Source organism: Xiphias gladius, chromosome 21 (genome assembly GCF_016859285.1).
Source record: "Xiphias gladius isolate SHS-SW01 ecotype Sanya breed wild chromosome 21, ASM1685928v1, whole genome shotgun sequence".
NCBI classification, from domain to species: Eukaryota; Metazoa; Chordata; class Actinopteri; order Istiophoriformes; family Xiphiidae; genus Xiphias; species Xiphias gladius.
Window position 1 is genome coordinate 15,810,989 of NC_053420.1, and position 14,056 is coordinate 15,825,044.

A 14,056-nucleotide genomic window follows, 5' to 3' on the forward strand; every position below is an offset into this window, starting at 1 on the left:
GAAAACCGTGCGACTGTTTTGCAGTAACTGGAGTAAGTTACTTCCCTACCCAGTCTGCTCCTGCGGCCTTCTTCAATTTTCCATTTTACCATCATTAAAGTTCAAGTAAATATAGAAGGACGTACAGTCAAGCACAGTCCCCGTCAAGGTGCTAAATGATAACTTAAACTTATAAACCTGGCTGCTGGTTGACAGAACCTGGCTCATGTTATGCGTGATACTTTCTTGTAATGTTGGAGAGGTTTCAGAGTCAAACCTTAATCTGCTTTCATCTGCAAAGAAAATAGAGGCCTACAGCTGCTGTGCAGTAACTATGTCAAAGCTGTAACTTGAGTAAACATATTTAGTTACTTACTACATAACCTGTTATTGTCTTTAGGCTTTCCTAAATGTCCAGTATGAGAAAACAAGTGTTAGACCGAACACTGAACACTGAACCACTAAATAATAAATTAAAAGTGCTGACTGTGAGGGATAGGATGTCAGAGGGTTAAATGATAAATTAAAGTAATAAATCTTGGCCAGGCAGTGAATATGTGGTTACCATTTCTTCTAATGCTGTGAAGTAGTATAATGCATTATTTTTTTAGGAGCTCTTGTTTTGCGAGTTAAATCTTAATCTGCAAAGAAAATAATAGAGCTATTTTTCTGTACGACATACCAGAAATGCCCCTATCACAAAGCTGTTTTTAAATGTAAATTTAATTAGGATATCCACGTGAACAGTAGAAAACAAGTATTAAACTATTAGTAAAAGAACTTACTGTTAAGGAGAGACCCTGCCAAACCCATAAATGACAACTCAAAGTAATAAACCTGTCCACGTGTTGTTATGTGTAATATCTCTTGTATATGTAAGGTAGTACAATGCATTATATTTTATTGAGCTTTTTTTTTTACAGGTTAAATATAAAAAATTATATCTGCAAAGAGAATGGTGCCGCCACTCTGCAGTAAAACAAACAATAATGTCCTATGAAATGTAGTAAAGTAAAAATGTGTATGAATGTCAGAGCTGCGATTTCTGTCAAAATGTTTAGTTGCTTCCTACCTAACTTGTAGTTTTACTGTAGCCTAATTAAGTTTCCTATGTGACCCTTAAAACAAGTATAAAGTAGGCGTATGAGACCTAGCAATAAAAAAAAACAAGTGAATATCCAAAGTAAAGTGCTCACTGCGAAATGACAATTCAATGTTGGCCCAGGTGTTGTATTTACTTTATTTAATATTAGAGAGAATAATCCATCATATTTTATGAATTCAGTTTTCAGGGAAGTACAACATAGTTCAATAATTTCATCCGGAATGTAGTGCAAATACTCAAGAACAACTGTCTCAAATACAGCACTTGAGTTAATATGTTTAATTACTTCCTAACTAACAAATTCCCGTGTGACCAGTCGTATAAGTTTGTCTTTCACCTGCATTCAGTCACAGTTTCCTGAAAAATACGACCCCTGCTCTACTGTTTTACAATAAATAAGTAATGTAGTGGAAGCTTTATTAGTCAGTGAAATCTCACAATAGACAATAAATCTCACATCTGTCTCACAGAGTATTAGTCAACAATATCAGCCCATCCGCTCACCATAAAATATTTTTAAAATTGTCATAAAGTTTGGACTTTTGCATTATTTAGATCCACACAGAGGGTTTGGGGCATGTTTTAAAATCACCCACTACGATTTTCCTTCATGGGCTTTTAATTCCAACGAAAGGTGTTCCAATAGACACCTTGACCTGTAACCCCTGATCAACACACCTTGAACAAGACGTTTGTCGATACATGCCAGTGTAGTGAACACATGGAGTAAAGAATTTTTAAAAAAGAGAGAGATGCGCATGAAAGAGTGTGCAATGGAACAGTTTTGAGTTGTCTCAACTGCTTGGAAAAACCTGCATAAGATTGGTTTTGAATTGTTTTTAACCTCATGCCGTGGAAAAAAACGCTCAGAGACTAAGAAGAACGTGGTTGGTCGTGACTGGTATATGCGACCGTAGCTTATGTGCATAAATATTCAAAGTTGTTTTATGTGCAGTAGGTGAATCAAACTTGTCGCACTCATTTGGTTTTACTGTAGTTAAGCGACATGTTGAGATGTGATATTGACTCGTATGGTGTTGGAGAATCAGACAATTAAGCAGTGAAACCAAATTTAAATACAGACTTTGGACAGTCAGTAAGAAGACATTTAATGTTCCCTTGTGGAACAAAACCCAGAATGATCGTCAGAAAATTGGTTAAAAAAAAAAAATTTTCAGTTATTCTTGTCATTATGATATAAGATATAGTATTAGGCAAAAAAAAAGTGTAATTTATATGCTTATTTATGTGTTATACGGTGCTTACAGAAATGAGATGTTTATAAATGAAATATCATGTTCAGTATGTCTTTGATGAAGTCACACTTTCACTGAAACAAGAAATACTGTATACCACGGGGTGTGGGGGCAGGGGAGTGGGGGTGCCAGAGCAGCTGAAATTCCCATAAAAGTCGTAAAAGATTTTATGGCTATGCTTTTGTGCTTTTGTGGTCTGAGGAAGCTGGCACTGTATATTATTACATCCATATACAATATTTGCAGCACAGGATGCTTTATGGCTGCTGCGTGTATTTATCTTCATGATATTTTTTTGAATTAAAATGTTAAAAAACCTTAAGTACAGTACACGATCTTGGTGAGATTGGGAGTGAGATTTGCTCATGTCTTAAAACGCAGTCTCTTACTTGTTGCTTGAACTGAGGTGCTCAGACGTTATTGCAGGTTTCTGGTGGGTGAATCCCACAATCAGAGGTGGCGAGGACACTGTCTGACCACACTGCTGGCAGACGGCCAGGCAGCTATTGAAGGGAACATGATGATCCCGTTAATTATAAAGGTGACATAACAACACAAGAGAGCCTGATTCTGCAAAGCCACAGGGATGTTGTCAAGCGGCTGAGTAATCTTCTGAGCTATCACTTATTGGAAGAAAGTAGTTTTCACACACACTCACGTATTAGGACATTTCATTCACATTATAAGCAAAACGTGGCATAGAAACAGAACAACTGCGGTCTTCCGACCTGAGAACACAACCAGCTCTCACCATGCACCGCCACCCACCTGAAGCTTTTAACAATAAATATACAGACTTTTTTTTTTTTTTTTTTTTTTTTTAAACTCGTCAAGACAGTTGACTCCGGCTCGGGGAGGGATTTGTTTGTTTTCCCAAACCCTCGTCTGAACTGCGGTGTCCTAGTAGCTTTGTTGGCACTTCCCCCTGCCTGTGGAGGTCAAAAGTGAACACCAGTGACCTGAGCTGAACTGAAATGCATGAATAGATTTCTATATTGACACATGGTCTGAGCTGTTGTCTTCCTTCCTGAAACAGCACGAACATCTTGTTTCTCTTCTGTTGAAAGCCCCAATCTGGTAGGAAGCAAAAAAATGAGATGGTTAAAGGTTAAAGCAGCTGTTACATATAATAAATGTATTTATTGGATACATGTGGATATAAATAAGTTGGCTTTCGGGCACCTTACTGCTTTGAGTCGTATTTTTAACTCAGTTTCAACTAAAAAGTCATGTATTCTTTTTTCAAATAAACAAATAAACAGGAGGTGCTATTGATAATTGGCTACACACATTTACTAAATATTGTACTGTATGTAGGAGTAAAATCTGACGGGCAGTTGCGAGAATACGTCTGTCTGAATGAGTGTCTTGGTGTAACCAGAAGCACGCGGGTGAGTTCATACAGGGATACAGGCTGCACAGTCATCAGGAAGTGAAACAGAACAGAATGTGCTGTACTAATCTGATTGAAAAACACTGCCCTGAGTGGATGCATGAAAAAAAAAGGATGTTTCATTTAAACAGCTAAAAGGAGAATCCTATGGCAGCAGGGGGATATGTACAAAGAAAACAAACCGAGCTTAACTCTTCATTTGGTGATATAAAAGACCAATGGTGAAGACAAGGTTAGAGGAGCTCTCTCACACAAACATGCACACTGCGACTAAAATAAAGCTGAGCTACATAATGCTCTTTGTTTGTGTTCTAGGCATCCGTGTTACGTACATGGGAGTAATCTCTTGAGTGATCCCTTTTATCCCTGAACTCTTGCCCCCTGAAGCAAGAGTTCTTTACTGCTCTGTCTGCCAAGGACCCTAAATAAATGAGTCCTCGCTGCCGCTGATGAAGAAAAACACAGTGGAACAGTGACTAACAGGGGGAATCTTTTTATCATGTCAGCTTGAACAATAAATGACTCTATTTTACCCTTAACAAGATTTTGTGCTCATTTTTTCTCCCTTAGATAATCAGTTATGATGACCTCTTTAAAATCAGATTTGATGTCATGACAATAATCAAATACAAAGTTGAACTTTAAATACATAAAGTTGTCAGTGGTCAAAGAGGTATTCAGACAGTTTACTTAAGTTAAAGTAGCAGTACAACACTGTACTGACCTTAACTTGTACTCCATTACAAGTTAAAGTCATGCACTTTAAGAGTTTAAATACAAAACATATGATTATCAGTATCAGTAATAATCCAATCCTGTATTATATAAAAATGTAACATTGACAGGGGCCATTCTACATCCATCATGGTACTTTTACTTTTTAATACTTTGAGTGCATTTTGCCAATGATACTTATGTACTGTTACTTTGAAACTTCATCTGCAAAGTAACTTGTAACCATAGTTTTCACATACTGTATATGCGGTGGGGTAAAAGTACAATATTGTAGTAGTGTAGAAGTATGAAGTGGCAGAAAATTGCAATATTCAAGTGAAGTACAAGTACCTCAAAACTGTATTTAAGTACAGCACTCGAGTAAATATACTTAGTTACATTCAACAGTTGTCCATCCATACATATGTGTATATACCTATTTAGAAAGAACATTTTTGAGAGAGGATGTAGCCCGTGTTCATTTACAAATCTCATTTGACATGGGTGCTTTTCTGTGTATGATCTTCCCTCACACTGTTGTGGGAGTTAAGTTGTTTTGTATCCTTGGCACTGGGATACTGTCATGCATGATGGGTAGGTTACACAGTAAGATTAAAGGAACAAAAGACTTCCAGATGTGTGGCTCCTTTCGTCTTGATGCTTTTATGTGTTGTCTGACATTTTGTCAGTCTACACTACGGCCCAAAAATGAACATGATTTCGTTTTGACAGTATTTGTTTTCTATTAAAAAGACTGCTTTGTTTGTAATCCTGGACACCACTTAACAATGTTTTATCCCCTTGATACTGAATGACTTTCTCTAATTTTATGACAGTTGCAAATAAACGTGACTTTGAACCTATGAAATGTCTGAGAAGTCCACCGTAGAAAATGACATTAATTCTCATTAGAGTCTCAGAGACTTCAGCTGTAAAACTTGGTTAAATACAATTAATCTGCTCTGTATGTGTGATTGATGTTGACAGAACTTATTATGTAGCACTACCCCTCAAAAAACCCTAAATAAGTCTCTTTGGATTTGGAATGGAGAGGTGTTTCTGTTATTTAGCTTACCCTTGTTCATATCAACGGGGTGGACAAAAAAATAGAAATTCCTGTTGGCATAATCCAATACCGTTCAGCAGCACCACAAACTACTTCCTCTAAAATAATCGTACAGTTGAATGAAAACCTCTCTAAAACAGTTTCAACATAAACCAAACATCATAACTTTCATGAAGTGGAGGATTTATTGCAGGGTTTTTGTATTAATCTGCACTAGTTTTCACTGGGTGTACCTCCTAAACTGCCAGCTGAGTGTATGTGTTTACTCTTAGTCCATATAACACATAAAAAAAACATGACATATTTCCTTATTTGGTGTAATAACAAAGTTTTATGTTCATTTCCACATTTTGTCACCCTCATACAATGTGTAAGCTCAGTTTGTGGCAGAGGGGAGGGTCATCACTTCTCTACTTTCATTTGAATATGGCTGGAAGAAAATGAAAAACTATGTGATGAAAATAAATTCAACCCACAAACTGGTTGATTTTGCTGTTATTATTATTATTATCATTTTTATTATTATCTTTACACATACAGCAGTAGGGTTTGTGGGACTCCAAAAAAATAAGGAAGTGAAGCCGAGGTCCATAAAACACAAGAGTTAAACTTGAAATTGAAACAACTCTCTCCTTCCTGGGGCAACATTTAAATCAAACTTGTGCATATGGGGGTGATTATTCTTCATTTAATGATCTGGCATCTGTTACAGGGAAGCCTAGCACGTAGCAATTTCATCTGTCATGTCAGGCAGTCATTGATCAAAGCCTGAGACATGTGTGACTAATTCCTCGACTGCTAATTTTAATCCCCACAATTGCAGTTAGACTCCTGTCCAAACATGTTAGGGAGTATCTCAACAATTAATACAACAAAGACGTGACAGTTTGGTTTAATAAATAAATGCTTCAAAATAAAGTCAGCCGCACAATTACTGACTAAAATGTGTTTGATTAAGGACTGCATTTAGGGCGAGTGTGGTAACACACAATTCACTGTTAGCTGTGAATTGCAGCTGTATGCAGATTTCCACTTAAATGAATAAATAGTCCTACTTCATCTTACTGTATGTTTCATTTGGCAACGTGACAAGTGTCCTGGGAGGTTAGGTTCGCATTCAGAGGCACACAAAGATGTCTGTTAATCGCATTTTTTCCCCCCTGCTCAACACTGCTTCTTGAATGTGTCTCTATACGGGAAGTGTACATGAAGCATCTAACCACCCACCTGTACACTTACAAGGGGTCGTTTGTGGTGTTGTCTCCTGTTGAGCAATAACCCTCCAGCTCTGTTGATTTACTCTTGTTCCCTGCACAGCAACACCAAGTGGCAGGCAGTAACCGTTTTCTGCTTTTAAGGTCAAACTGCATGAGTAGTTTGAATTTCCTGTCAACAGAAAACAAAACAACTAAATGACTTTCTATCTGTACTAGCAAAGCATTTGATGTGACAGGACATTGACTTGGCAGTGAATTTTGTCAGGCTCAGTGTTTAGGCCACATAGTTATCACTCAAATCAGGATTGATTCTTATTCAGAATAACAGTGATTAAATTTAGCAGTAAAATGTCAATAGTTATTCTTAATTAATTTTCTTATTCTTCTTATCAGTGGTGGAATAAGTACTCACATGTTTCACTTGAGTAAAAGTATCAGTGCAACAATATAAAAATAATAGTAAAAGTCCGGCATTTAAAAGTAAAAGTATAAAAGAAGAAGAATCAGCCAACTTTACTTAATGTATATAAGTAAGTGTTTTGCAGAAAGGCATCCCCTGTGACTGATATAATAACATTATCCATACTGGAGGCAGAACTAGTTTTAACCACTTTATATACGGTATAATCATACAATATAGCTAGTTTAATCCAGCGGTTGCCAAACTAAGGTTCAGGACCCCTAACAAAGGGTCACACGATAAATCTGAAGGGGAGTTAGATGAAAAGCCGGAAGAAAAAAGAATTCTGCTTCACAAATTTTGATTAATTTTCTTTAGATTTGTCTCTGATCTTTGCTTTGTTGTGAAATATTGCAGTTCTACCTCTTCGGGCCTCAAGCAGTGAGGAACAACTTTATAGTTAGAATCTCTTTTTGCTGCTAACACCTCATAAATATCTGAAACGTGACAAGGGGCCCCAATTAAAATATCAAAAATTTCTTTCTGAATCATAGTGGAGTGGAAGTATAAAGCAGCATAAAATGGAAATACTTAAGTAAAGCAAAAGTACCTCAAAATTGAACTGAAGTACAGTACTTGAGTAAATGTACTTAGTCACATTCTTCCACCTCCTCTACTTTTTTTTTTCCAGTTTATTTTCTATTGTGTCTGTGTTGCTGCTGAACAAGTCTGTTTTTGGTAAGGACAGAGTTTAATATACTATAGTAATATGGGGATGTTATCCATTTTTGTTTTCAAAAAAATGATGTTTACATGGAAGAGGAGCGGGAGATTTTTAAGTAAGAGAAGTCACATGTCTTCACACAGTGGAAATGTAGTATTTGACAAAATATCTATAAAAGATCATGTGCAGGCCGGAGAACACAGTAACGGGAACAGCCGTTAAAAAAAATCTCCAGCCTTGAAGACAAGGTTTGAAATGAAAGTCATCAGTGAAGAACAATTTCTGTCTCCATGATGATAACACATTGTAGTATTACCTACCTGCAATGATGTGAGGTCTGTTACTGTGGCATTATCACTGTACAATGTAACTTCAGTACATACCGTGTATAAAGTTAGAGTATAATAAGTTTTAAGTTCAGCTTCTATCCCAGACCTATTGATGTATTTTATTGAACTTTGTTTCTGCCCTACCTCCTTGAGTGTTTTAATCTCTTCCATGTAGTGGTTTATGTAATTTACCTGTAGGTGCTGTCACTATGCAATTTCCCATCGGGTTTAACAATATACTGTATCTATCTATCTACCTATCTATCTGTCTATGAACAGAGTAAAGTGAATAGAAGTGATGATGGAGATGGGAGAAAATCTGCCCGGAAAAATTGAAGTGGCTCACTTTGAAGAGGACAAGGATGGTGTTGGCTGAATGATTATTATGGCCCATGCAGGATTATAGGGACTATGCTGACCTCCCCTATGTAAAATTGCCAAGATTCTCTTATTTGTGTGATAACCTCAACAAATTATAGTGTAGGGGGGCTGTCAAGTAACCATTCTGTGGGTATGGTGATCATTTGTCTCTTAAATAAATGCTGAGTATAATTTAGAAAGAATTTTAATGTAGGTTTTCCAAATGTGGCTACCTAGATTTACGAACCGATTATGAGACCATGGGCACACTTGGCAGACACGTAAAGCCCCCCCCCCCACAAAGGAGCAAAATGCCATGCAATGTCATTAAGTCGCTCTTTGAAGTCCTTGTGTGTGTCTTTGTTGTCAATTTTTTCAACTCTTTGTAGTTGTTTGTGTGTTTTTGTAGTCATTTAGTGGTCATTTTGCTTGTCTTTATGGTCATTTTCTGTCTCTGTGTGTTAGTTACTTTTAGGTCTCAATCTGGTCGTTTTGTGTCTCTTTTTAGTGGTCATTTTGTTGACTTTCCAACAAATAATGTTAACAGTCAGTTCAAACAGAACTCCATACAGGGGCCCCTGACCTGTTGGGCCCATGGGCCCGGTTGGCCCAATCAGTAGGTTTATCCATCCATGCCTAGATTTACAAATCCACTTACAGACTTTACACACTCTTTCAGGAGGTGGTGTTGTTCAGCTGGTTTGAAGAATAGATTAAAGAAAACAGTTGGATTGGAAAGATGCAACCAAAGAAACGTTTCTGTCGGAGAATTTCCGGTTGAAGGTGGACAAGAGCGTAGTGTGGCCGACTGTCCACTGCGGTACAGTAGGTGGCGGTCTGTAAATTTAACACTGGTTTGTGACCCGCCAATAAACACAGAGAAGGAGAAGGACGACTTGTGGCTCTCTTCCGCTAAGCTGCCGGTGCTAACAACAAGTCAGGCTAGCAGCTGAATCGGGCGGTGTGAAATCTGTTGCTAACATTTTTGTTAAGCTGACGTTTAGAAGAAAGGTGAGTTATATTTTTTTGTAAACATTAATTTGCTTGGTTCCCTCTATTTTTGGTATGATGTAACGTTGGTTAGCTTGTCGATTGGCTTAGAAGGTAATTTTCTTTATATCCGTGTCGTCGTGTCAAATGCTAAATATTGGTAGCTACCACATTTTGTGCAGACTAGCATAGCTTCAATGTTTGCATGGTTGACGGGGGGTGAATCCTGACTTCATAAATTTGTGGCAGTTAAGTTAGACCCAAGTATTTACTCTATCTAGTCATTGTGTACATAAGCAAAATCTGCGTGTTAAACAAACCAAGCGTGTCAAAGTAATGCCTAATGTTACCCGGGTTTCTTATGCACAAGCTGAAGAAACCGAGCTACCGAGTTACTTTCGGTGGCTAGCTTGCGTTAGCACGGGAATGTGGGGCTAATGCTAACATTTACGTAGAATGAAAAAACCTAATACTACAATTAGTTTTCAGTTTATTGGGAACGCCTAACTAAAACTAATGCAGTCTAACACAACAGTCCTGTAATAAATCCAACCTCCACGAAGGTTATAATGTTTAGTTTGTGTTGAAATTATTTCAGAGCTGTGTTGATTCAACTGCATGATCATTTTGGAGGCTGTGGCTTGTGGCGCTGGTGAGAACTCTATCTCACTATAAGAGAGAGGTGTTTCTGTTGTTTGTTTTGTTCATTGATATAAATGAAGTGGACAAAATAATCGACACCTGTCAATATAATACAACACAGTTTAAGATAACCAAAAACTGCAGCCTCCTCCAAAATTACCCTGCACTTGAATTAACATCTCTCTAAAACAATTAAAATAAAAACTGAACATTATAACCTTCATGTAGGATAATTTATTGTAGGACTGTGTTATCAGATTGCATTATTTTTAGCTATGTGTTCCTAATAAACTGAAAACTTAGAGTATAATTGAGTCGCACAGTTTGTAACTTTCTAGGCATTCAGTCAGTATTTGTAAACTCGAACAGCCCCCCTGTGGTTTTAAGGAGGCTCCCTAGTACTCCAGAGTTGAGGCTAAATCTAGAAAGATATTAAACACAATCTTGATTATGCTACGGATGTATAGCCAAGCATTGATATGTGGGTTTTCAAAATGGAAAAAAAGAGAACAGATAACATTATATGGGACAGTTCATTTATTGTACTCAGAGCTCAAGTATGTGACTGTAACGGTTTCTGTCTTCTTTCCTTTCAGGCATATCTGATTGTAAGACTCTTAAAAGAAGATATTTGGTGAAATGGGAGGTATGATAACTTCTTACTAAACTGAGATACTGATGTAACTTTTCCCTGCAGTTCAAAACAGGTTTTTCCTGAAGAAATTTGTTTAGCTGATGTGGTAAGCCACTCAGATCTTGACTTGACTGTCTTAAGTACCTATTCTTGTGATCAGTTCAGTTAATAAATGACCACTTAAACAGAAGTTGCACTTAGAATTGTATGTTTTCATTGTGAAATAGCAACTTTGCTCTTTTAAACTTAAAGATTATTATTGTAAGATTATTTTCATTACTGATTAACCTAAAATTGTTTGTGTCTCTCGATTAATTGTTGTCTATAAGACATCAAAAAACTGGAAAAAGGTCCCAGCACAGTTTTGTAGGGCCCAAACTTTGCTCTCAGGATCTGACGAGTGTAATTTCTTGGCTTATAAAAACTTAAATATTTAACCTTGATTACAGACATAAATGCAATTGGGGAAAACTGACATTTGAAGCACTCAGCACCAGAAAAGTAAAAATTGAGAGAAGGTAAATGTTTGGTGGTAGATTATTGCGGCAAGGAATTTATTTCCCTCAAAGGTTCAGGCACCCTTACTCCCTCTTTGCAGTCAACTAACCACTCTTTGGTTGATGATGTAGAACGAGTTAAAATCCTAATTAGGGCACATTTATCATATCCCTCCATGTTTGTGCTTGTGTCTTGTTGTTTCAGACCCTGCTCTTCACAGAGACTGTCCACTCGACTGTAAGGTTTATGTTGGAAACCTAGGAAACAATGGAAATAAGACAGAATTAGAAAGGGCTTTTGGGTACTATGGTCCTTTAAGAAGTGTTTGGGTTGCTAGGAATCCACCAGGTTTTGCTTTCGTAGAGTTTGAAGATCCCAGAGATGCATCTGATGCTGTGAGAGAACTGGATGGAAGGTAATTCCTTCAGCACATTTCTTAGTTGTTGTTGTTGGTTGTTTGTTTGTTTGTTTGTTTGTTTTTAATTCAATTTCCCACTCATGTGATGACTTTTGTTTAGAACCATGTGTGGCTGTCGAGTGCGTGTTGAGTTATCCACCGGGGAAAAACGCTCTAGGAGCCGTGGCCCTCCTCCATCCTGGAGTAGACGCCCTCGAGATGATTTTAGGCGACGTAGTCCTCCAGTCAGACGCCGGTATGTATTTTTGACTTGATAATTCATTTTACCACTTTATTTAAAGTCTCAGTTGCAGTTTCCTTTTTATAAGCAAAAATGACAAAGCAGATTTACAGTCCTAACACAGTGTTAGCATTAACTATTGACTCCTTCAAAATATTAGTTTGTTTGGCAAAGCCGTTTAAATCTACCAAACAACCCACACTGGCAAAAGTTTTTTAAATTTTTAGACCTATTAAAGCTTTGTCAACCCTCAAGCCAAGGCCAAGTAGGGAGTAAAGTTTCTGACTGGTCATCTCTATGGCCTAATAAAATAAAATGAAATAAAATAATAATAATAATTATTATTATTATTATCAGCACACATACAATATGAGTTCATCAATAGGAAATCTGTGGATCTGGCTGCTTCGGGATTTGATAAATTGATGTCACTCCCTTCCTTAATTTGTTTAAAAACCTAATCCTACCTCAACTGGAGTGATATTTTTTAAACTAAATTTCATTATTTCACCGACATCAAGGATATTTTTTTATCAGTGTCAATTTTGTTAAGTTTGAAAGCCAAGCCCAGTGGCAAGTTATGTCAGCACTTGACTATTTATGAACTCTTAAAACAGTCTGCCTGTGAAACACCAAGCTCTACTCTACTGATATTGCATTACGGGGACATCTTAAGAGGAATAGATAGCATTTCATTATCCATCAAACATTTTTATTGGTACTTTTTAGAATTACTTTATGCAGGTGTAAGTTTTGTTTTCTTTCTGAGTTCAGTTGCCATCTATTAATAAAACTGAACCCCGTTGCAGAGTCACCACCACGCTTCTCACCATCTGAGTCAGTCAACTAGTCCTCTTTCAGCATCATGTGACTGCTGACCAGCGAGCCCCAATCAGCTTGGCTGGTGTTGTCACATGACCCAGGCGCACCGCCAGTCGTCAGGTTCCACCAACCTTTTGGTTCCTGAGCATGCAGTTCCCAGCATCCTCCTCTTCTTCCTCCAACCTTAACCCAATCGACAGCGGCCCACCTCACATTATCAACCATTCAGCGTCTTTAGTCTTTATATTCTCCACACAACTACTGTATCAACGGGAAGAGCCCTTGGCTTACACCCCCCCCATATAAAAAAAAAAAAAAAAATAAGACAGGGAAAATCTACAACTACCCCCTCCAACCAGCCACCAAGCAACTTCATATCTCCAACATTTGCATCATGTGGCAAATCCTCTCTGCAATTCGACCTCCCTCACCATCAGTCTGGCTTCCTTGCGTCATTTCTATGTTGTCCAAATCCCCCAAAATAGTAAGTTTCTTTTATCCTGCTATTTGTAGTTTTTATGCTTAATCTAGCTTTCAATGCTGCTTGACAGTTTTCCCTCAGCAGCTATGTAATACAGAGCAATTTCAGTGCAGAGCTGCAAAAAATCTAAAGGTCAACAGTTGTGGTCAAGAAACTTTGCTGTCAGTCTTTAATTTTCATTTCCAAAAATTAACTACTTTTATCATTTATTCACAATGTAAGTGTATTTTCATGGCTCGACATTAAGCCATTTTGAGTGATGTCCATTAGAATAAATTGTACTTTGTTTTTTGTTAATGATAGCTCCCTTTTCATTGAAAAATATCTTTTCACCTTGAGCACACCAATTTCCTAATTAAAAAACACATTTGACATTTAAGTGTTATCAAGGTTCTGCAGCAGTCTTCAGAGCCAACTCATGTAGGTTACTAGTGGTTTTGGTGCTACAGTCATAAGTCCTTTGGGTGGATCAGGATATGTCCCACAACCGTGTTTCTTTGATGTAAAAGTTAAAACGATCAGTCAACATTGTTTCAGATCAGGTCCACTGAAGGAACAGCTTACTTTTATGATGGACTTTGTAGATAATTTTTGCACAAGCTATATGTTTAAATGATATTTTATAGCATAGCAGTTGAGAGATGATCTAAAAATGTTTTTCCCACTTGTCATAATAGTTCCAGTAAAGCCTTAATGTCGAGCCTTGATTTTGTTCTAGATTTGGAAATCTGGCTCCGTGATTGGTGCTCATTGGCCAAAGTTTCCTTTTAATGAGTTGATCTTGATGCAGTTCATGGATGCAGATGAT

At 37.4% G+C, this 14,056-nt stretch overlaps 1 protein-coding gene across 1 annotated transcript; it reads left to right on the top strand.

The window, feature by feature from the left end:
• Window positions 1–9,406: 9,406 nt before the first annotated feature.
• On the top strand, window positions 9,407–13,047 carry srsf3a (serine and arginine rich splicing factor 3a). Its single transcript, XM_040158508.1, has 5 exons — window positions 9,407–9,554; window positions 10,772–10,821; window positions 11,512–11,722; window positions 11,826–11,960; window positions 12,755–13,047. Exons 2-5 carry the CDS (start codon window positions 10,815–10,817, stop codon window positions 12,780–12,782), a joined length of 381 nt encoding a protein of 126 aa, XP_040014442.1. The 5' UTR covers window positions 9,407–9,554; window positions 10,772–10,814; the 3' UTR covers window positions 12,783–13,047.
• The last annotated feature ends 1,009 nt before the right edge of the window (window positions 13,048–14,056 follow it).

Coding starts and splice junctions, on each gene's coding strand:
- srsf3a (XM_040158508.1), top strand. Junction 11,723..11,825: donor GTGAGAGAACTGGATGGAAG/GTAATTCCTTCA, acceptor ACTTTTGTTTAG/AACCATGTGTGGCTGTCGAG. Junction 11,961..12,754: donor AGTCCTCCAGTCAGACGCCG/GTATGTATTTTT, acceptor ACCCCGTTGCAG/AGTCACCACCACGCTTCTCA.